The sequence below is a fragment of the Sphaeramia orbicularis genome, chromosome 9 (genome assembly GCF_902148855.1).
Source record: "Sphaeramia orbicularis chromosome 9, fSphaOr1.1, whole genome shotgun sequence".
Taxonomy (NCBI): domain Eukaryota; kingdom Metazoa; phylum Chordata; class Actinopteri; order Kurtiformes; family Apogonidae; genus Sphaeramia; species Sphaeramia orbicularis.
The window spans coordinates 21,775,098-21,799,682 of NC_043965.1; the positions used below are offsets into that span (position 1 = coordinate 21,775,098).

Below are 24,585 nucleotides of genomic sequence, written 5' to 3' on the forward strand. Positions count from 1 at the left end.
TTTTCTGTACTTGCCACACTATGCAGTGTATTTGACTCTTATCTGTGATCCTGACAGTGTCAGATTTGCAGAAGTAGAAAACTGATGTACAATAGCGTGTAAAAGTTCAAGGCCAATATTAGATTTGTTGGTTTGGTAACATTGCAATGACCAAAAAATAGGCATTTCCGTTTCTGTATTAACCCATAAAGACCCAGCGCCTTTTTTGTAGTGGTTCCCAACGGAATTTTTCTCTATTTTTAATCTTTCTTATGTGACTTATCAGCATTTATTCTAATAATATGCTCTGTATTTGGCATTTTAAGCGAAAATCATGTATTTTCTTGTATTTACTTGACAGATCATGTACATGTTCATAAAAGCTCAGATCAAAATTGTGGGTTATTTAATAAAAAACAGAGAAAACTGAAGAAAAAGTGACTTTTTTTTCCAATAAAAATATAAACCAAGTGTCTCCATCCACTATCACTGATCCACCTCTTTGGGATTTACTGGTGAGTCAATGTTGTAGAAGATGATTGTGTTTCCATGGTAACTATGGAGCCTCTGAACGTCCAAATGGGACACCTGAAAAGACACCATGAAAAGACACCTTTTACACCAATTATTTACATGTATTGGTAGGATTAGTGGATCAACAGATATTAAACCATTTAGATCAGTATGGTTTTAGTCACCAGTGGTTGTTTGGGTCTACAGTAGTAAAACACACATTTCACACTAAATATGACCAAAAAGCAGTATTTAGTGTGACTTCCATTTGCATTTAGTATATCTCTAACCCTTTTGTTCAGACAATATGAGATTGCACTAATTTTAAGATATTTTACACTGGGTTTCATTCAACACGTCAGATGTTTCTAACTTCTTGTGTTGGTTCTTATCATGGGGTCAGGGGTCACACTAAATACTGACTTTAACCTTTAGAACTCGTTTAATTACATTTTTTGTATGTTTTTTTTTAAAGCTGTGCACATATTTCTTGCATTTTCTTGTACCTGAAGGAAAGAAAATGAAAAATTAATATGCATGCATGCATGCTCATTTCAACCCCGCAAAAACAACAAGGCGACCTTAAATGTTTATTTATGTATAGAATTGATTTATACATTGCACTTGTCTGGTTGGTCTAATGATTGATGAAATGACCAATAATAACTCAAGATGAAACAAAAAACAAAATGATTTATAATAAAAATAATAATAATAATAATAATTTGATTTGCTAAAATATTTTATCATGTACCTTCAACATAACCTTAAATGTTTACTGCACGTATTGGATTTCTGCTGCTTTCATTACCTGCATTTATTGTTTTATTATCTTTTGTAAGGTATATAAATCAAACTCTGCAGTGAGTCAGAAATTCCTTGGTTTTCCCCTGTGACGTTCACTCATGTGACATTTTAAGCAAAACCATTTCACTTCCTTTTCTGAAATCTTGTTTCATATCTGCATTTTTGTTCCCTGTGATAAAGAAAACTTAAATAAATATTTTTACTTTACCTGTACTTTAAAAGAAGAAAGACAAACAGACCATTTATCAACCAAGGCAATGTGTGCTTTGAGCTCTGATTTAACATTTTTTAGGTTTCAGCGTCCCATTCGTCATACATACCTCCTCTTGTAGCTGTCTTTTGCTTTCACTTACAGGTTGTGTGTTGGATTATAGATAGATATAAGAGGAAAAACAAGCTGTGACTGAATATACACCCAAACTTCTCCACTGTGAAAGTTGTTTGAACATGCAAGAGAAAAACTTTACCTTTCTAGTTTCGATGCTCAGGCACGTTCTTTTGACTTCTGCAATTTTCTCATGAGTGAGAGTTTACTACAGGATACTTCGAAGAATATCAATCATATTGATTTAAAAAATGACGCAAGGACTTTTAAGTTTTTTTTTCCAGAGATAAATGTGATTATACTTTTGATTTTGTCATATTTGATTTGTGTGAGACTATACCTGAGTCAGAAATAACAGTTGAACAAGTAAAAATCTTAGACCATTTATATTTACTGAACTTTTTTACATCTTTTTAATAAGTAACCTATTAAATACTGTGGATACTCAGACTGTCAACCTACTAAAGAAAGGTAAAATATCCTCCTCACCCCCAAAGACCTGTCTTGTCATATGATTCATTTCATAATAGAAAGAGGAACTTGACTTGTGCCTTAAACACAGTTGTCTCCCCCCTCACTCTGCCACTCTGTCATCATGAAGGCAAGAGTGATTTTCCTAGTTCTTTGTCTTTTTGAGGTGTGTTCGTCTGTTCCCGTCCCCCACCCGACAAACGGGGTCAGACAATGTCGTGCCTCCACCAACCTCTCCATCACAGCCATGGAGGTGCTGCCCGGTGGAGGCTGGGACAACCTTCGAAACATAGACATGGGTCGAGTCATGAACATGAGCTTCACCCACTGTCAGACCACTGAGGACGGGCTCTACTTCATTCCAGATGAGGTGTTTGTAATCCCCCGAAAGGAAACGGGTGTGGAGACCAACTCGGAAATTATCAGCTCCTGGATGCAGCAGACCAGCGTAACATCTCACTCCATAAATGCAGAAGTGTCCTTCTTCTCTGTGCTCAATGGGAAATATTCTAAAGAGAACCAACGGATGAAAACTCATCAGGTCAAAGACTCTGCGACCATGGCCAGAGTCCAGGTGAGTTTTGACTTTTCCTACCGCATAACATTAAAACCATTAGAAAGTTTATTAATTAAGAACTAAAACAAGGGTCATATTAATATTACTTATGGGTGCTTCATTTTTTTAAAATTTTATTTCGAACATGCAAAGAAAATAAAACAAAACAAAGCAAATTAAAACATAAACAAAATAACATTTAAATGGACAGAATCTATCTTCAAGCACATACAAGTCTGAATTTTGCATGGTCGAAAAGGAGTAAGAAGAAGTATAAACTTACTTGCTTCTATGAAACTGGTCCCTAAAAACAGGACATGGGGGCTAAAAATTCAAACCAGATATAGACTAATGTTATGAAGCAAGTTTGGAAGCACTTTGGGTCTATTTTAAAAATATATATTTACTGAGATAAAAGAGAAACTATTTTTTCAGATAAAACATATTTTTATGTATTTTGATATTATTACAAAAATCTGTATGTAACATGGGAAAAAGGACACAAAAATTATGCACTACTATTTTTTGAATATCTTTTTATTCTCTCACAGGTACATTTTGGGAATTGAACTAATTATGCAACGCAGTGTTTCACAAAAATGACTGCTGTTGCAAAATCACTCATGATTCATATGTGTTTAAATGGGCAGGTTCCTCATTAAATGCGAGTGGACATGATGGGTTACACACAAAACCTGGAATGAGACTGAGATTCATGAAAAACCTGCATGTCTGGATTAGAAAAACCTCTAGGATCCTCAAATTTAACATAGTGCCTTTATTTATAGCGGTATATAAGACTATTTCAAGCCATGTTTTCCAGATCAAATGCACTGACACCTAGGTAGCTTTTCATGTCCCAATTGTGGTCCTATTTTTGGCCCCGATATTTAAAAAAAAAAAAAAAAAATCATTAATTTTGGGATGGCTCTGAGCAAGAGTATATATTTTTTTGCCTTTATCTGAGGTCATCATTAGGTACATCCTAGGGGGAAATATGTCTAAATTTCTCTTTTATCACTGGGTCTAAAAAAGCTGGCAAAGTGTCAGGTACCAAAATGAACCCAGTTTCATAGAAGCACTCTTATATAAATTAGTCATATTTAGATGGTCATTTATTAATTGTACTTTAAATTGTAATAAAGCAATGTTGTATATGTATCAGAGTCAGGAAGAACTACTGCAACTTCAAGTCCATAGAAAGACACTGTAGTCACTTTAGAGGAAAATAAATATTAAATTAAACATGTACAGCACTGTGCAGAAGTCCTATGCCAACACTAGGTTTGTTGGTTTAGTAAAGTTACAATGATCGCAAATATGTATCTATCAGTCTCTGTATATATGGGAAGTATGTACAGCAATAAAAACCAAACAAAAGTTTCAGGGGAAAAAAAAACAGGTTCTATAACCCAGGTAAAAGAGGTAGTATTTAGTTTGACTTCCCTTCGCACTTAAGACGCCTTTACCCATTATATTCAGACAATATGAGATTTATTGCATACATTTTTATTTCATTTTTAAAAAATGCTTTATACCAGCTTTCAACACATGTCAGATGTTTCTAACTATTTGTGCTGCTTCTTTCCATGGGGTCAGGGGTCACATTAGATAGTGACTTTAACCTTTAAAACCCCTTTAGTTCAGTTTTTTTGTGTGTATTGTATCTTGTATTTGAAGAAATGAGAATGAGACATAAATATGTGTGTTCAACAACAAGTGAAAGCAGCTGAAGACTTTTGCACAGGACTGTATGTTTTCCATTAACTAGCTGCTTATTCACATAAATATCAGCAGCATATTAGGTCATTGTTAATCCTTAGAAGGCACTTATTAATGCATTATTATGGGTGATGATATTTTACAACATCCAGTTTGTTTTTATTTGAGTTTCTCAGCTTTGTTCCATATGAATAAATCAGTCACTATTCTTCTGGTTTTACTACCTTACATGGCTCATACTGAACGAAGCACATTGTTCCTCCTTTATGATCATTCACAGTAATCGGGGAGGGGGAAAAGTCAAAAGCATATTAGTTGTAAAATATAGTCATACAGAATAAAGCCTTTAGAAGCACTAGATAATGACCAAGAATGACCCAAAATACTACTGATATTCATAAAAAATATATGTAATACATAATAAATGGTTAATGGAGGGATATGTGTACCTGTCAAGTAAATTAATAAGGTAAAGGATAATAGTAAATGGGTGCTTCTATGAAACTGGGTTCATTTTGGTACCTGGCACTTTGCCAGATTTTTAGACCAAATAAAAAAAGAGAAATTTAGACAGATTTCACCCCAGGATGTACCTAATGATGACCTCAGATAAATGCAAAAAATATATCCTCTTGCTCAGAGCCATCCCAAAATTAATGAATTTTTAATCAAATATTGCGGCCAAAAATTGGACCAAAATTGGGACAGGAAAAACTACCAAGTTGTCAGTGCATTTGATCTGGAAAACATGGCTTAAAATGATCTTATATACCGCTATAAATAAAGACACTGTGTTAAATTTGATGATCCTAGTGGTTTTTCTAACCCAGACATGCAGATTTTTCATGAATCTCAGTCTCATTCCAGGTTTTGTGTGTAACCCATCGTGTCCACTGGTGTTACATGCAGAACCTGCGCAGTTAAACACAAATAAAACGCAACTAATTTTGCAACAGTGGACATTTTTGTGAAACACTCTCCCTTGCAAATTTAGTTAGATTCCCAAAATGTACGAGTGAGAGAATAAAAAGATGTACAAAAAAATAGTCGTGTAATTTTTGTGTACTTTTTACTGTGTTACATGCGGAGTTTTGTATGAAATAAAATATGTTTCATCTAAAAAATAGTTTCTCTTTTATCTTGGTAAATATCAATTTAAAAAAAAAAAAAAAAGACCAAAAGTGCTTCCAAACTTGCTTCATAACATTAGTCTACATCTGGTTTGAATTCTAGCCCCTATGTCCTATTTTTAGGGACCAGTTTCACAGAAGCACCCAGATATTAAAACTACTTCAGAATATTATTTAATACTGTTCTAATCCTTTCCTTTTAAAGGTGCGTAACTTCGTCTACACCGTTAAGGCTTACCCTGACTTCACTCTGGACTCTCGCTTCGCTCAACAAGTCAAAGAAGTTGCTGATGCTATTGAAAACAACCAGACCAGGAATGCAGCCTATCTATCAGAGAAGATGGTCGTGGACTATGGAACCCACGTTATCACTAGTGTTGATGCTGGAGCTGTATTAGCGCAGGAGGACTACCTCCGCTCTGCGTATGTCACAGACAGTCAATCAGACACCTCAACTGTTAAAGCTCAAGCCGGCTTAAATTTTTTCGATAAAGTCAAATTTGACATCAGCAGTCAGGACACCCAGAAGAGCTCAACACTTCATGGCTATCAGTCCAACATTCAGTACTCTATTGTTCAAAGCCACGGTGGTGCACCTTTCTATCCTGGTATCACTCTGCAGAAGTGGCAGGAGAGCACTAGAAACAACCTGGTCGCTATTGATCGGTCAGGATTACCCTTGTACTATTTCATAAACACCAACACCCTCCCTGACCTGCCTCAGCCTACTGTTGGAAAGGTGGCTCTTGCGGTGACCAAGGCTGTGGAGCGCTACTATGAGGTCAACAAACGTCCTGGCTGTGTTGACATCAACTCAAAGAACTTCAACTTTCAGGCCAACATTGATGATTCGTCCTGTGAGGGTCCTGCTACAAACCTCAGCTTTGGTGGTGTCTATCAGGAGTGTGTCCCACGCAGCTCAGATGCAGGTCCACTTTGTAAGGAACTGGAGCAGAAAAACCCAGACACGGGTGACTTCTCCTGCCGGTCTCCTTACAAGGCCACTTTACTGAGATCTGAACTGAGACAGCAGGGTTACACTTTGTACCAATGCCATGACCACAGGTATCATTGTGGCTTTCTGGGCCTTAGCATTTGCCATCGTCAAGACTGTCAGGACAACTATTACGTTCGCAGTGCTACTATTAACACATACTGGTGCTCAGTTAATGGAAAGGCGCCAGATAACTCTGGGTATCTGTTTGGAGGCATCTACAGCCCCTCACTCCTGAATCCCATCACCAATTCCAAAAGCTGCCCTGCTAGTTTCATTCCAGTCAAATTTCTCTCTGATGGCCAGGTGATTTGTGTAAGTAAAGACTATGAAGCTGGTACCAGATCCTCTGTTCCATTTGCAGGACTCTTTAGCTGTGAGTCAGGCAACCCACTAGCAAATGGACAACGGCGCTGTCCTCCCAAATTTAGCCAACACCTCGCTACAGTCAGTGATGGGTGTGAGATTCTTTACTGTGTTCAGTCTGGATTGTTCACAGGTGGTCAACTACTACCTGTCCGTCTGCCTCCTTTTACTAATCCTTCTCTGATCAGCATGCAGCGCACCAACACAGTTATGGTGATGACAGAGGGGGATAAGACCTGGGTCAGGGTGGGCCAGACCAAGATGTGGAAACTGGCTAAACCAGAGGAACTAAAGGAGATGATGTCGGACTTCGATCCAGAATCTAAGTCTATGTCCAGTGGAGCAAAAGCAGGAGTAGCCTTCGGGGTGCTGGGGTTGCTGGCGGTGGTCATAGTATTAGGGGTCCTGGTAAAGAGAAGGAGGAGGCTGTCTGGGTTTCAGACGGCTAGAGGCTATCAGGAAATACAGGGAGGGACTGAGGATACTGATGAGCAAACATTTCCCCAGCAGGAGGAGGCTTAAAGCAGAGCGCACAGCAGCGACAGACGGCAAAATGTTGAATGTTCTGTAGCTTGTATTAAATACTGTCACACCAAACTGTGCATCAGAAACAAAAGCAGAAGTCGCTTTTACAGTGAACCAACACTGCCCCCTGAGGTCACAAGCCAGACATGACATACAGCCATGGAAAAAATTATTAGACCACCCCTGTTTTCTTCAATTTCTTGTTCATTTTAATGCCTGGTACAACTAAAGGTACATTTGTTTGGACAAATATAATATGATATGGTATGATAAAAAAAAAAGCTCATCAGAGTATAATTTCAGAGCTGTTATCTAGGCATTTTCCTTGGTTTCTTGATAAAAACCAAAATCACTTCAGCTCTTAGATCAACAGCGAAGGTATTGTACTGCCAAAAACAGTGCTTTTAGGCATTCCATGTTTTCTTTTCTGTCTGTTTTAGTCACATGACACACACAGGAGTTAGTACTTGATTGCATAACCATTGTTTTTGATGACTTTTGATGGTCTAATCATTTTTTCCGCAACTATTTGTCTGTTTTGCTGTGCAACATAAATGCTAAGGCTGTTAAATAATAAAAGTCTTTTCCTGTATGGTTATGTTAATTACTTGTAAGTTCTATTAATCTTTGTCTTTATAGTGCTGCATATATACACATTATATTTTGTCTTTAACCACTGATTAAAGCATTAAAATATTCACTGCTGGTCTATTGTCATGTTTTTACTCAGTTTTATTCATGTATTTCATAGCAATGATCAAGTCTGATTTGCACTACATGGAGATACACAGGAAAAGAGGTGATAAAATAAAGGAAAAACCAACATAAATGTGTCTCAGTAAGGTGTAGAACCAACAGCTTTAACCCATAAAGACCCAAACATCCACCAGCGACTCAAATCATTCACTGATATAAAGTGTTTAATACCTGTTGATCACTAATCCTATCAATACATGTTCAGAGGCTCCATACTGAACATGGAAACACCATCATCTTCTACAACAGTGATCCACTAATAAAACCCATGGAGTTTGATCAGTGACAGTGGATAGAGAAATTATTTAATGTTCAGTTAACGATATATTTTGCAGAAAAACAAAAAATCTTTTTATTTAGTTTTCTCTATTTTGGATATAATAACCCTCAACTTTAATCTGAGCTTTAAGGAACATCTACATAATCAGTACATTATAAACAAGAAAATACCTGATTTTCAATGAAAAAAGGCAAAACACAGAGCATACTATTAGAATTAATGGTGATAAATCACTTGAGAAAGGTGAAAAATTGATTTGGGAGCTGCCACAAAGTAACACTGGGTCTTTATGGGTTAATGAACACTAACATTGAATTTTTTTCCTCTCTCCCAGGGAGATGGGCACCATTCTTCCAAAAATGTATTTCCTTCTTTGCTTTTTTGGAGGTAGAGACCACTATCAAACATGTCTGTCTATAATCTGGCCCAAGATCTAGTGACTGTGGAGCTTAGTGTCATGGTTATAATGTTCTCATCTTATGGTTAAAAGAAATAATAATTCATGGAAAGACTTGATTAATTAATGATTTTCGCATATTAGGATGACAGTTCATTAGGAAGTGATAAAAAAGGATAATAGTCAATTTGTCTTAGGTTAAGTACGTAATGGTTAAGAATGGTTAAGTTAGGTTAGGTTAGGTTAAGAATGTTAAAATGAGGATTTGCCATTCGTTCTGTGTTGACTGCTTTTGCTTTGTAGGTATGGAAACAATAGAAACAGTAACCACAGATATAGATAATATAGGATAGGAGGAGAGAATACCAGGAACACAATCACCTATTCAAAGTGAAGATCATAGTGGGAATGGACAACAGTATCAGCGACCAGTTAGACAGAGACAACCCCCAAGAGCAGTGGTTTTTTGACTTGTGACCCCATTTTAACATCACAAATTTCTGGTGACCCCAGACACTCAAAACAGAGATTTTTTTATTTAATTTTTTTTTGCTAAAATTAATTTGTTTTTGATCATGTAATAGTTTGCTATACTACGTAGCAAATAAATGTTCATTTTAGAGGACATTTAGTTTATATAATGTATATGTTGTTTATGTTTATGCATTTGGCAGACGCTTTTTTTCAAAGCGACTTACAGGGGAAAACCAATTAAACCACTCAATCAATCAAATTTTATTTATATAGTGCCAGATCACAACAAAAAAGTTATCTCATGACACTTTATATATAGAGTTGGTCAAAACCAGACTCTAAGCCAATTTACAGAAACCCAACAGAATCCTCCAGGAGCAAACACTTGTGAGTGGTGACAGTGGCGAGGAAAAACTTCCCTTTAACAGCAGAAACCTGGAGCAGACCCAGACTCCTGAAGGATGGCCGTCTGCCTTGACCAGTTGGGGTTAAAGAGAGAGAGTAAAGAAAGAGAAAAAGAGAGCGATAGAGATAGAAACTGGGGGAGAAGGGGAGAAGGGGGGAGTAGGGGGAGACACATGGAGGCAGGTGAGGATAGGTGAGTGATGATGATGAAGGCAGGAGAGAGGCAGGACCACCGCAGCAGATCCAGAGATAATCCTGGGAAAATCTGTGATAAGCCTGGGAAGAACTTTATTAAAATGTTTAAAATGGAATGTCTGCCAGTACTAGGACAGGAGGTGCTCCTGGAAGAGCTGGGTCTTCAGGAGCTTCTTGAAAATAGGCAGGGATGCCTCTGTTCTCATAGTACTTGGTAGAGCGTTCCACCAATGTGGAACGACCCATGGAAAGAGCCTGGATTGTCTTGTACAAGGTCTGGGGACCACCAGACAACGTTCCCCAGGTGAGCAGAGTGGTCGTGGGGCAACATAAGCTTTTATCAGTGCATCTAGATAGGTAGGAGCAGACCCACTGAGAATTTTGTAGGCTAGGATTAAGGATTTGAATTTGATGCGGGCAGCTATGGGTAGCCAGTATAACTCAGTAAGTAACAGGGTGACATGTGCCCTTTTAGGCTATATTATTGTGGACAGAGGCAGTAAAGCCAGGTGTAGATTACTGCACAAAAGGAGAATTGAATTTTCCTTGGTCAGGATATGTACAGTCAGTCCAGCTTGGATTTACAAGCCTGACAATTAATACTGAACAAACAAGAACTAAAACAATGAATTAAAGATAAAATTAAAGTGTAAAATATGTGTGTTTTTATATTTTTGGATTTTATGTGTTGTTTTCTTACTTGCTGTTTTTAATCACCTTTTACATGTTTCTTTTATAATGTTTTAAATGTGTTTCTTTTTCCATGTTGTTGTATTTCAATGTCCTGCGTGAAGCACCTTGAATTGCCTTGTTGCTGAAATGTGCTATACAAATAAACTTGCCTTGCCTTAAAGATAAACAGTACCACAGTGCTTCAGTTTCAGCTTCAGTTTGTCTTTCATGTATTGTGATTGTCTCTGTCATCTCACCATATATTTTTTTATTAGTTAGTTTTTATTTTTATTTTTATCAATTACAAGAAATTCCAGGCAACCTCCCATGGGGTCCCGACCCCAAGGTTGAAAACACTGCCCAAGAGTATTCACATATGACCAACTTGGCCATCCCAGTTGCCATGGCACCGAACTTCCAAATAATATTATGTACTACTATCCTACAACATCCTACGGAGCCATGCCAGCAGTAAGTACATGGACAGAATTGGAATTATCAGCCTCCTGTTGTATGGAGAACACACCCTTACACATACACACATCATACACTCATTGATGGATCGTTTCACAAACTGAGTGTTTACATGCTCGCAGAAACATACATACCTTATGTCGTTGTGAATGGACTGATGGACAAGTAGAGTGCTGATACACATGCAGATGCAAATCTCCTGGATTTTGAATAACTTGATTGTATACAGACTGTTGCATGATTGATCTGATGACATTACGTACACTGGGTAAAGGCTTTGGACACGGTGAAGCTGTGTTTTAGTTCTATGCAGCTAAACTCTGGAACAGTCTTCCTGATGACATGGGACATGCCTCTACTGTGACAATGTTTAAATCCAGGCTGAAAACGGCTCTGTTCAACTACACATAGAACAACTGAAAGGGTTCTATCTGCACTCTTCTCTTTTACTTTGTTTTAATTGATTATTATTTATGTTTTATTGATTATGTTTTAATTGTAACTGTGTGTTTTTAACCTCTTTTCCATTTTTGTAAAGCACTGTGAATTGCCCTGTGTATGAATTGTGCTATACAAATAAATCTGCCTTGCCTTGCCTAGACATTACTATCCTGCTGGTTGAGATGCAAGGGATGACATCTGTGTTGTAGGGAAGTGTCTCATGGTTATTATGTTCTCATCTTATGGTTAAAAGAAATAATAGCCTAATTCATGGAAAGACTTGATTAAAAAAATAATTCATGATTTTCATATGTCAGGATGACAATTCATTAGGAAGGGATAAAACAGGATAATAGTTCATTTGTCCTAGGTTAAGAATGTTAAAATGAGGATTTGCCATTCGTTCTGTGTTGACTGCTTTTGCCTTGTATGTATGGAAATAATAGAAACAGTAACCACAGTTATAGATACAATAGTTTTATTCTATATTACTTTTTGTTTACAACCTTTCACTTACCTGTTATGAAAGTGCACTTATAAAAGTTATGATTAAAATCACAATTTTTTTTTTTGTCAGTTTGTGGCAGATGTGCTGCGCAGCAATTTATTGTTGGTGTCTATTTCCATGTATGAGAGAAACAGTTAGGTAACTGAAAATACACTCAAGATGAAGGTTAACGTATCATGCTTGTGTAGTTTTTAGACTTCTCTTTTATCATTTTCCCCGTTATCGGGACGTAACACTTTGAGGTTCAACATTTTTTTGGCTTCAGCGTCTCATTCGTCATACATATTTCCTCTTGTGGCTGTCTTTTGCTTTCACTTACAGTTGTGTGTTGGATTATGGAATGATATAACAGAAAAACAAGCTGTGACTGAATATACGCCCAAACTCCTCCACTGTGTGAGTTCTTTGAATATGCAATAGAAAAACTTTACTTTTCTAGTTTTGATGTTCAGGCACGTTCTTTAGACTTCTGCAGTTTTCTTGTGAGTGAGAGTTTACTTCAGGATACTAGAGGAATATCAATCATACTGATTTAAAGACAACGCGAGGACTTGTACTTTTTTTTTTCTCCAAAGGTAAATATGATTATACTTTTGATTTTGTCATATTTGATTTGTGTGAGACTACACCTGAGTCAGAAATAACAGTTGAACAAGTTAAAATCTTAGACCATTATATTTACTGAGCTTTTTTCTTCATCTTTTTAATAAGTACCCTATTAAATACTGTGGATACTCACACTGTCAACCTACTAAAGAAAGGTAAAATATCATCCTCACCCCCTAAGACCTGTCTTGTTGTATGATTCATTTCAGAACAGAAAGAGGAACTTGACTTGTGCCCCATCATGATGGAAATTGTGATCTTCCTAGTTCTTTGTCTCATCGATGGGCGGCCCTCTGTTCACATCCCCCACTCACCCAACGGGATCAGACAATGTCGTGCCTCCACAGGCCTCTCCATCACAGCCATGGAGGTGCTGCCCGGTGGAGGCTGGGACAACCTTCGAAACATAGACATGGGTCGAGTCATGAACATGAGCTTCACCTACTGTCAGACCACTGAGGATGGGCTCTTCTTCATTCCAGATGAGGTGTTTGTAATCCCCCGAAAGGAGACGGGTGTGGAGACCTACTCAGAAATTATCACTTCCTGGATGCAGCAGACCAGCGTAACATCTCACTCCATAAATACAAAAGTGTCCTTCTTCTCTGTGCTCAATGGGAAATATTCTGAAGAGAACCAACAGATGAAAACTCATCAGGTCAAAGACTCCGCGGTCACATCCAGAGTCCAGGTGAGTTTTGACTTTTCCTACTGGATAACATTAAAAACATAAGAAAGTTTATTAATTAAGAACTAAAACAAGGGTCATATTAATATTACTTATACAAATTAGTCATATTTAGTTGGTCATCTATTAATTTTACTTTAAATTATAAAAAGCAATACTGGCAATGTGTCAGAATCAGGAAGAACTACTGTAACTTCAAGTCCATGGAAAGACACTGCAGTCACGTTAGAGCAGTGTTTTTCAACCTTGGGGTCACCTGGAATTCAAATGGGGTCACCTGAAATTTCTAGTAATTAATAGAAATAAAAACTTACTAATAAAAAATATATGGTGAGTTGAGAGAGACAATCCCAATCCATAAAAGACATGACAAACTGTGAAGCTGAAAATGAAGCACTGTGGTACTGTTTATCTTTCAAATGTTCATTGTGGTCAGTTTCAGATGCTGCAGCTCTTTCATAATTCATAGTTTGAGTTCTTGTTTGTTCAGTATTAATTGTCAGCCTTGTAAATCCAAGCTGGACTGACTGTACATATCCTGACCAAGGAAAATAAAATTCTCACTTTGTGCAGTAATCTACACCTGGCTTTTCTGCCCCCATCCATAATAATATACATTATATAGACTAAATGTCATCTAAAATTAACATTTATTTGCAACATAGTATAGCAAACTATCACATAATCAAAAACAAATTATTTTTAACAAAAAAAGTCTTCCTTTTGAATGTCTGGGGTCGCCAGAAATGTGTGATCTTAAAATGGGGTCACGAGCCAAATAACGTTGGGAACCACTGGTTTAAAGGAAAATAAGTATTAAGTTACACATATACAGTAATGTGCTGAAGTCCTTTGCCAGCATTAGGTTTGTTGGGTAAGTAAAGTTATAATGACCATAAATATGCATCTGTCCCTGTATTAACATTAATCTGGATATATGGGATGTATGTACATTGTACATACTTGCTGTACTTACATACTTGTACACTGTACAGCAATAAAAAAAAATTACAAAAGTTTCAGGGGACAAAAAAAACAGGTTCTACAACCCAGGTAAAAGAGGTAGTATTAAGTGTGACTTCCCTTCGCACTTAAGATGCCTCTTTTTTTTTTTCTTCTTTTTTTTTCCTCTTTTATGGGCTCAGCTGGCTGACAGGCAGCTGTCTGTACTGATAAGGCAGCAGCCAACACCAACTGTACTCCCAGTCATCATTGCCTATTTTTCTAACACCTTTGCTTGTGTATCCTCTTTTATTTGGACATTTTACCAGGGAGTATCTCACACTACTTTTTTTTTTTCCCTACTTGTCCTGTCCAGCGTCCTAACAGCAGAATGGTAGTCTGGTTCCTTTTGGTGCTGAACAAATTTGCTTTGCCAAGGGTAACTTCATAAAGTATATAAAGAACCCTTTGATATTCTACTGTGTTTATTATGAGTTTTGTTGACCCACATTTTGATGCCGGACGTGACATGGGGGGTGGGGGTGGGGGGGTAGAAGAAGGGGAGAGAACAAGAGAGAAGGTGGTGAAGACCCTCACAACAAAGTATCAACAACACAAACAGCAACAACCATGGAGACAATTATAATGGTGACAATAACTACAACCAGAACTGAGTAATTAAGTAAAGCACTTAAGATGCCTCTAATCATTTTATTCAGACAATATGAGATTTATTGCATCAATTAAAAAAAAAAGTTTTATACCAGGTGTCATTCAACACATCTCAGATGTTTCTATTTGTGCTGCTTCTTTCCATGGGGTCAGGGGTCACATTAGATAGTGACTTTTACCTTTAAACCCCTTCAGTTCAGTTTTTTGTGTATCTTGTATTTGAAGAAATGAGAATGAGACATAAATATGTGTGTTCTACAACTAAAAGTAGCTGAACACTTTTGCACAGGACTGTAGATTATCCATTAACTACTTATTCACATAAATATCAGAAGCATATTAAGTCCTTGTTAATCCTTAGGAAGCTCTTATTAATGCATTACTAGCGGCATTGTACCCGTGGTGTCATTGTGCAATAGCGCCCTCCCATGGTGCAACAGTGGCATTGCACTCGTACGCCCTCCCGTGTTGCAGCATCGGGACACGCGTCGGACACGCATCAGTCGGACACAGAACGTCCATTATAGTGGGATTATGGGTGATGATATTTTATAACTACCAGTTTGATTTTATTTGAGTTTTTCAGTTTTGTTCCTTAATAATAAATCAGTCACTATTCTTCTGGTTTTACTACCTTACATGACTCATACTGAACGAAGCACATTGTTCCTCCTTTATGATCATCAGGGAGGGGGAAAAGTAGAAAGCATATTAGTTTTAAAATATAATCATACAGAATAAATCCTTGAGAAGCACTGGATAAAGATCAAGAATGACCCAAAATGCTACTGATATAATAAATACAGGGTGACACTAAAAAACGGGAACTTTTTAACAATCCAATAAAACCAAGAGTGATGGAAGAAAAATATTTTATTCATAGTAATTGAAACCTTAAAACATGCCATTTAAGAAACAATGACGGAATTTTCATTTTTTTATAAATTACTTCCTGTAGATGGCGTCCTCTTGGACGAATGCATTCTTGAAATCTGCTGTTGAGATTCCTCATTGACCGCTGCAACATCTCAGCTGGGATACTGTGAATTTCCTCCTGAATTCTCTGTTTTAACTCATCCAGAGTTCTTGGACGAGTGGTGTACACTTTACTCTTGAAATAGCCCCACAAGAAAAAAATCACAAACGGACAAATCTGGTGATCTAGGGGGCCAGGGAACGTTACCGAATCTTGAGATCACACGGTTACCGAACAATTCTCGCACAGCCTCCAATGATTGCCGTGCAGTGTGTGATGTCGCTCCATCCTGTTGACACCAGGTTTCTTGAACGTGTGGAAAATTGTTCAATTCAGGTGTAACGAAGGATTGTAACATCTCCATGTAACGATTCGCAGTGACAGTGACTAAGATCCCCTGTTCATTTTCAAAAAAATAAGGTCCGATGATCCCATGTAATGAAACAGCACACCATACTGTCACCTTACTCGTGCGTAAAGGGCGCTCATGAACTTCATTAGGATTTGTGTCTGCCCAGTAACGGTAGTTCTGCTTATTCACGTAACCTGTGAGATGAAAATGGGCCTCATCTGACATCCATAACTTGCTTAGAAATTCATCGTCATTGTTTATGTTTGTTATCATTTGTTGACAGTATTCTAATCGCAGCTGGTAATCGTTTTCCCTCAGTTGTTGCACTATCTGCAGCTTGTATGGATGAAATTTCAAATCTAAAGTAAGAATTCTGTGAACACTCTCCCGGGACATTTCAACCGCAGCTGCTTGCTTACGAATTGAACGCCGTGGGCTTCGTAAGACAGACTCGCGTACAACATCAATGTTCTGTGGAGTACGAGCACTTCTTGGTCGTCCTGTTGGTTTCTTCTTTAGGGCAGATCCAGTCTCTTCAAAGTTATTAAACCAATATTTTATCGCATGTTTTGATGGAACAGCACCATGACGTCCTAAATTGTAAAAACGTCGGAACTCCCTCTGCGCAGCTGTCAAACTATCACCGTTTTTATAAAACATTTTTATGGCTAACGCACACTGTTGCCCGTTTCACTGATCCATGGTTACTAAAATGGGGGTGTGTTTACTGGCTCAAGGTCACTGTCTCGCAGTGCTGCCACTTGCTCATGTCTGCCAATACGCACTTCAAAAATTCCCGTTTTTTTTGGGTCACCCTGTATATGTAATACATAATAAATGGTTAATGGAGGGATATGTGTACCTGTGTTACCTGTGAAGTAAATTAATAAGGTGAAGGATAATAATAGATAGTTGTTTTTATGAAACTGGGTTCATTTTGGTACCTGGCACTTTGCCAGCTTTTTTAGACCAAATAATAAAACAGAAATTTAGACACATTTCCCTCCAGGATGTACCTAATGATGACCTCAGATAAATGCAAAAAAAAATTATACTCTTGCTCAGAGCCATCCCAAAATTAATGAATTTTTAATCAAATACTGGGGCAAAAAAATAGGACCAAAATTGGGACATAAAAAGCTACCTAGGTATCAGTGCATTTGATCTGGAAAACATGGTGTGAAATGGTCTTATATATTGCTATAAGTAAAGACACTATTAAATTTGATGATCCTAGTGGGTTTTCTAATCCAGACATGCAGGTTTTTCAGGAATCTCAGTCTCATTCCAGGTTTTGTGTGTAACCCATCGTGTCCACTGGCGTTACATGTGGAACCCGCCCATTTAAACTCATATAAATCGTGAATGATTTTGCAACAGTGGTCATTTTTGTGAAACACTCACCCTTGCATATTTACTTTAATCCCAAAATGTACCTGTGAGAGAATAAAAAAATATTCGAAAAAAAATAAATAAATAAATAAAATAACCGCATGTAATTTTCATGTTCTTTTTACCATGTTACATACTAATTTTTGTATAAGAGATTATATTAAAAAAATATGAAAATGTGTCTTATCTGAAAAATAGTTTCTCTTTTAACTCAGTAAATATTTATTTTTTAAATAGACCCAAAGTGCTTCCAAACTTGCTTCATAACAGTAGTCTACATCTGGTTAGAATTTTTTGCCGACATGTCTTGTTTTTAGGGACCAATTTCATAGGAGCACCCAGATGTTAAAACCACTTCAGAATATTATTTAATACTGTTCTGTTCCTTTTAAAGGTGCGTAACGTCATCTACACCGTTAAGGCTTACCCTGACTTCACTCTGGACTCTCGCTTCGCTCAACAAGTCAAAGAAGTTGCTGATGCTATTGAAAACAACCAGACCAGGAATGCAGCCTATCTATCAGAGAAGATGGTCATGGACTATGGAACCCATGTTATCACTAGTGTTGATGCTGGAGCTGTATTAGTGCAGGAGGACTACCTCCGCTCTGCATATGTTACAGACAATCAATCAGATATCTCATCTGTTAAAGCTCAAACCAGCTTAAACTTTTTCAATGCACTCGAGTTAAACATCAGCAGTAAGGACACCCAGAAGAGCTCAATGCTTCAAGACTATCAGTCCAACATTCAGTACTCTATTGTTCAAAGCTACGGTGGTGCGTCTTTCTATCCTGGTATCACTCTGCAGAAGTGGCAGGAGAGCACTAGAAACAACCTGGTCGCTATTGATCGGTCAGGATTACCCTTATACTTTTTCATAAACACCAACAACTTCCCTGACCTGCCTCAGCCTACTGTTGGAAAGGTGGCTCTTGTGGTGAGCAAGGCCGTGGAGCGCTACTACAAGGTCAACAAACGTCCTGGCTGTGTTGACATCAACTCAAAGAACTTCAACTTTCAGGCCAACATTGACGATTCGTCCTGTGAGGGTCCTGCTACAAACCACAGCTTTGGTGGTGTCTATCAGGAGTGTGTCCCACGCAGCTCAGATGCAGGTCCACTTTGTAAGGAACTGGAGCAGAAAAACCCAGACACAGGTGACTTCTCCTGCCGGTCTCCTTACAAGGCCACTTTACTGAGATCTGAACTGAGACAACAGAGTTACAATTTATACCAATGCCATGACCAACAGAGTAGCTGTGGCTTTCTGTACCTTGACACTTGCCATAGTCAAGTCTGTCAGGACAACTATTACGTTCACAGTGCTACTATTAACACATACTGGTGCTCAGTTAATGGAAAGGCCCCAGATAACTCTGGGTATCTGTTTGGAGGCATCTACAGCCCCTCACTCCTGAATCCCATCACCAATTCCAAAAGCTGCCCTGCTAGTTTCATTCCAGTCAAATTTCTCTCTGATGGCCAGGTGATTTGTGTAAGTAAAGACTATGAAGCTGGTACCAGATCCTCTGTTCCATTTGCAGGCCTCTTTAGCTGTGAGTCAGGCAACCCACTAGCAAATGGACAACGGCGCTGTCCTCCCAAATTTAGCCAACAACTCGCTACAGTCAGCGATGGGTGTGAGATTCTTTACTGCGTTCAGTCTGGATTGTTCACAGGTGGTCAGCTGCGACCCGTCCGTCTGCCTCCTTTTATTAAACCTTCTCTGGTCAGCATGCAGCGCACCAACACAGTTATGGTGATGACAGAGGGGGATAAGATCTGGGTCAGGGTGGGCCAGACCAAGATGTGGAAACTGGTTAAACCAGGGGAACTAAAGGGGATGGCGACGGACGTCGATCCAGAATCTAAGTCTATGTCCAGTGGAGCGATATCAAGAGTAGCCTTCGGGGTGCTGGGGTTGGTGGTGGCGGTGGCGGTGGTCATAGGGGTAGTGTTCCTGGTAAATGAAAGGAGGGGGCTGTCAGGATCTCCGACGGCTAGAGGCTATCAGGAAATGCAGGGAGGGACTGAGGATAGTGATGTATAAATGTTTCCAATGCAGGAGGAGGCTTAAAGCAGAGCGCACAGCAGCGACAAACGGCAAAATGTTGAATGTTCTGTGGCTTGAATCACTTTGTATTAAATACTATCAGGTGTCTGTAACACACCAAACTGCATCAGAAACAAAAGCAGAAGTTGTTTTCACAGTGAACCAACACTGCCCCCGTGAGGTCACAAGCCAGACATGACATACAGTCATGGAAAAAGTTATTACTACACGCTTGTTTTCTTCAATTTCTTGTTATTTTAATGCCTGGTACAACTAAAGGTACACTTGTTTGGACAAATATAATAATAACAAAAATAGCTCAAAAGAGTTTCATTTCAGAGCTGATATCTATCCATTTTCCATTATTTTCTTGATAATCAAAATCACTTCAGTTCTTACATCAATATCTATGGCATTGTAGATAGAATAGAATAAACTTTATTGTCATTGTACTCATGTTACAATGAAATTATGCAGCCCCCCCCCCCCCCCAGTGCAATCTAGCATAAACAAGATAAAAACACAATAGTATATAAATAAGGCTTAAGAATATAGAGATAATAAAAATATTAAAATAAATAAAATAAATATTTAGGCATAACAGTTAAAAACTTAAAAGCTTTAAAAGTTTTCCCCAAGTTACTTGTTTAGAAGCCTTATTGCCCAGGGATAAAAAGTGTCTCTAAGCCCGTTTATTTGGCTCCCCAGAACCCGATACCTCCTCCCTGAGGGTAGGGGGTTGAAGAGGCACCGGCCAGGGTGGGATGTGTCCAGCAAGATGTTCCTTGCCCTCTTCAACCCCCTAGAGTTCGCAATGTCCTCCAGGGAGGGCAGGGGGCAGCCAATGATGTTCTGTGCTGACTTTATGACCCCCTGCAGGGCTTTTTTGTCCTTGGCTGTGCAGCCGGCATACCACACTGTGACACAGTATGTCAGCACACTTTCCACGGTGGAGCGATAAAAAGTTTGCAGCAGATTCACATCCAGGTGGCATTTTTTTAGTAGTCTTAAAAAGTACAGTCTCTGCTGCGCTTTGCCAACTACTGCAGCTGTGTTCGTGTGCCACCTGAGGTCATCTGCTACATGTACTCCAAGGTATCGGAAAGAGGACACCCTTTCCACACAGACCCCATCTATCTGTAGTGGGGCGGGGTCTGCTCTGTTCCTCCTCCAGTCCATCACCATCTCCTTAGTTTTGCTTGTGTTCAGATGCAGGTTGTTCGCTGAACTCCAAGCCACAAGTCTCTGAACCTTCTCCCTATACGCTGTCTCATCGCCCCTGGAGATGAGACCCACCACAACGGTGTCATCAGCGAATTTAACTAAGATGTTAGAGTCATACAAGGGGGCACAGTCATGCGTGTACAGTGTGTACAGGAATGGACTCAGTACACAGCCCTGAGAGGAGCCCGTGCTGAGTGTACGGGTGGAGGATATATGGGCCCCCACCCTCACTGTCTGTGGTCGCTCTGTCAGGAAGCTGCTAATCCACTTACAGATGAGGGGTGGGAAGTCCAGGTCAGTCAGCTTCTTGATGAGTATGTTCGGCAAAATGGTGTTAAATGCCGAACTATAATCAACAAAAAGCATCCTCACGTAGCTGCCCAGTTTCTCCCCATGATTCGCAGCAGCGTGGAGAACAGTGGAGACTGCATCAGCTGTTGACCTATTTTTCCTGTAAGCAAACTGATGCTGGTCAAAGTTCTGGGGGAGACAGGACTTGAGATTGTACTGTCAAAAACAGTGCTTTTAGACATTCCATGTTTTCTTTTCTGTCTGTTTTAGTCACGATACACACAAGAGTTCATACTTGATTGCATAACCATTGTTTTTGATGAGTTTTGATGGTCTAATAATTTTTTTCCGCAACTATATGTAAACAGCTTCACTTGCTGTGCAACATAAATGCTAAGGCTGTTTAATAATAAAAGTCTTTTCCTGTATGGTTATATTAATTACTTGTAAGTTCTATTAATCTTTGTCTTTATAGTGCTGCATATATACACATTATATTTTGTCTTTAACCACTGATTAAAGCATTAAAATATTCACTGCTGGTCTATTGTCATGTTTTTACTCAGTTTTATTCATGTATTTCAAAGCAATGATCAAGTCTGATTTGCACTACATGGAGATACACAGGAAAAGAGGTGACAAAATAAAGGAAAAACCAACATAAATGTGTCTCAGTAAGGTGTAGAACCAACGGGTTTAACCCATAAAGACCCAAACATCCACCAGCGACTCAAATCATTCACTGATATAAAGTGTTTAATACCTGTTGATCACTAATCCTATCAATACATGTTCAGAGGCTCCATACTGAACATGGAAACACCATCATCTTCTACAACAGTGATCCACTAATAAAATCCATGGACTTTGATCAGTGACAGTGGATAGAGACACTTATTTAATGTTCAGTTAACGATATATTTTGCAGAAAAACAAAAACAAAAAACGTTTTCTTTAGTTTTCTGTTTTGGATATAATAACCCTCAACTTTAATCTGAGCTTTAAGGAACATCTACATAATTAGTACATTATAAACAAGAAAATACCTGATTTTCAATGAAAAAAGGCAATATACAGAGCATACTATTAGAATTAATGGTGATAAATCACTTGAGAAAGGTGAAAAAAGAGAAAAATTGATTTGGGAGCTGCCACAAAGTAACACCGGGTCTTTATGGGTTAATAAACACTGTTATTGAATTTTTCCCTCTCTCCCAGGGGGATGCGCACCATTCTTCCAAAAATGTATTTCCTCCTTTGCTTTTTTGGAGGTAGAGACCACTATCAAACATGTCTGTCTATAATCTGGCCCAAGATCTGGTGACTGTGGAGCTTAGTGTCATGGTTATAATGTTCTCATCTTATGGTTAAAAGAAATAATAATTCATGGAAAGACTTGATTAAAAGGATAATTCATGATTTTCGCATGTTAGGATGACAGTTCATTAGGATGTGATAAAAAGAGGATAATAGTTAATTTGTCCTAGGTTAAGAAAGTTAAAATAAGGATTTGCCATTCGTTCTGTGTTGACTGCTTTTGCTTTGTAGGTATGGAAACAATAGAAACAGTAACCACAGTTATAGATAATATAGGATAGGAGGAGAGAATAGCAGGAACACAATCACCTGTTAAAAGTGAAGATCATAGTGGGAATGGACAACAGTATCAGCGACCAGGTAGAGAGACACAACCCCCAAGAGCAGTGGTCCCCAACCTTTTTTGACTTGTGACCCCATTTTAACATCACAAATTTCTGGTGACCCCAGACATTCAAAACAGAGATTTTTTATTTCTTGCTAAAATTAATTTGTTTTTGATCATGTAATAGTTTGCTGTACTACGTAGCAAATAAACGTTCATTTTAGAGGACATTTAGTTTATATAATGTATATTATTGTGGACAGAGGCAGTAAAGCCAGATGTAGATTACTGCACAGAGGGAGAACTGGATTTTCCTTGGTCAGGATTTGTACAGTCAGTCCATCTTGGATTTACAAGCCTGACAATTAATACTGAACAAACAAGAACTCAAACTATGAATTAAAGATAGAATTTAAGTGTAAAATATGTGTCTTTTTATATTTTTGGATTTTATGTGTTGTTTTCTTACTTGCTGTTTTAATCACCTTTTACATGTTTCTTTTATAATGTTTTAAATGTGTTTCTTTTTCCATGTTGTATTTCAATGTCCTGTGTGAAGCACCTTGAATTGCCTTGTTGCTGAAATGTGCTATACAGATAAAATTGCCTTGCCTTAAAGATAAACAGTATCACAGAGCTTCAGTTTCAGCTTCACAGTTTGTCTTTTATGTACTGGGATTGTCTGTCAACTCACCATATATTTTTTTATTAGTAAGTTTTTATTTTTATCAATTACTAGAAATTCCAGGTGACCCCACATGGGGTCACGACCCCAAAGTTGAAAAACACTGCCCAAGAGTCTTCACATATGACCAACGAGGCCATCCCAGTTGCTGTGGCACTGAACTTCCATATGTACTACTATCCTACAACATCCTATGGAGCCATGCCAGCAGCAAGTACATGGACAGCTCCGGTACAGAACTGGAATTATCAGCCTGCTGTTGTATGGAGAACACACCCTTTCACATACACACATCATACACTCATTGATGGACTGTTTCACAAACTGAGTGTTAACATGTTCGCAGACACATACATACCTTATGTCGTTGTGAATGGACTGATGGACAAGTAGAGTGCTGATACACATATGCCACATGCTCTCCTGGATTTTGAATAACTTGAGTGATTGTTTACAGATTGTTGCATGATTGATCTGATGACATTACGTACACTGGGTAAATGCTTTAAACATGGTGAAGCTGCGTTTCAGTTCTATGCAGCTAAACTCTGGAACAGTCTTCCTGATGACATGAGACAGGCCTCTACTCTGACAATGTTTATGTCCAGGCTGAAAACGGCTCTGTTCAACTGTGCATAGAACTGAAGGGTTCTATCTGCACTCTTCTCTTTTACTTTGTTTTAATTGATTATTATTTATGTTTTATTGATTATGTTTTAATTGTAATTGTGTGTTTTTAACCTGTCTCTTTTCCATTTTTGTAAAGCACTGTGAATCGCCCTGTGTATGAATTGTGCTATACAAATAAATCTGCCTGGGCTTGCCCAGACATGACTAACCTGTTGGTTGAGATGCAAGGGATGACATCTGTGTTGTAGGGGAGTGTCTCATGGTTATTATGTTCTCATCTTATGGTTAAAAGAAATAATAGCCTAATTCATGGAAAGACTTGATTAAAAAGATAATTCATGATTTTCATATGTCAGGATGACAATTCATTAGGAAGGGATAAAAAAAGATAATAGTTAATTTGTCCTAGGTTAAGAATGTTAAAATGAGGATTTGCCAT

The 24,585-nt window shown here is 38.3% G+C and overlaps 2 protein-coding genes across 3 annotated transcripts; both read left to right on the forward strand.

The window, feature by feature from the left end:
• The first annotated feature begins 2,186 nt into the window (after positions 1–2,186).
• LOC115426462 (macrophage-expressed gene 1 protein-like) lies at positions 2,187–8,086 on the forward strand. The gene is made up of 2 exons (XM_030144596.1): positions 2,187–2,669; positions 5,709–8,086. The coding sequence occupies exons 1-2, from the start codon at positions 2,220–2,222 to the stop codon at positions 7,383–7,385; spliced, it is 2,127 nt and encodes a 708-aa protein (XP_030000456.1). The 5' UTR covers positions 2,187–2,219; the 3' UTR covers positions 7,386–8,086.
• Positions 8,087–12,281: 4,195 nt separating this feature from the next.
• On the forward strand, positions 12,282–19,993 carry LOC115426464 (macrophage-expressed gene 1 protein-like). 2 transcript variants are annotated; one of them, XM_030144598.1, is made up of 3 exons: positions 12,282–12,386; positions 12,806–13,287; positions 18,013–19,993. In XM_030144598.1, the coding sequence occupies exons 2-3, from the start codon at positions 12,838–12,840 to the stop codon at positions 19,669–19,671; spliced, it is 2,109 nt and encodes a 702-aa protein (XP_030000458.1). In that variant the 5' UTR covers positions 12,282–12,386; positions 12,806–12,837; the 3' UTR covers positions 19,672–19,993. The 2 variants fall into 2 exon arrangements, with proteins under 2 accessions (XP_030000458.1, XP_030000457.1); XM_030144597.1 differs by having other exon boundaries at positions 12,326–12,565.
• Positions 19,994–24,585: the final 4,592 nt, after the last annotated feature.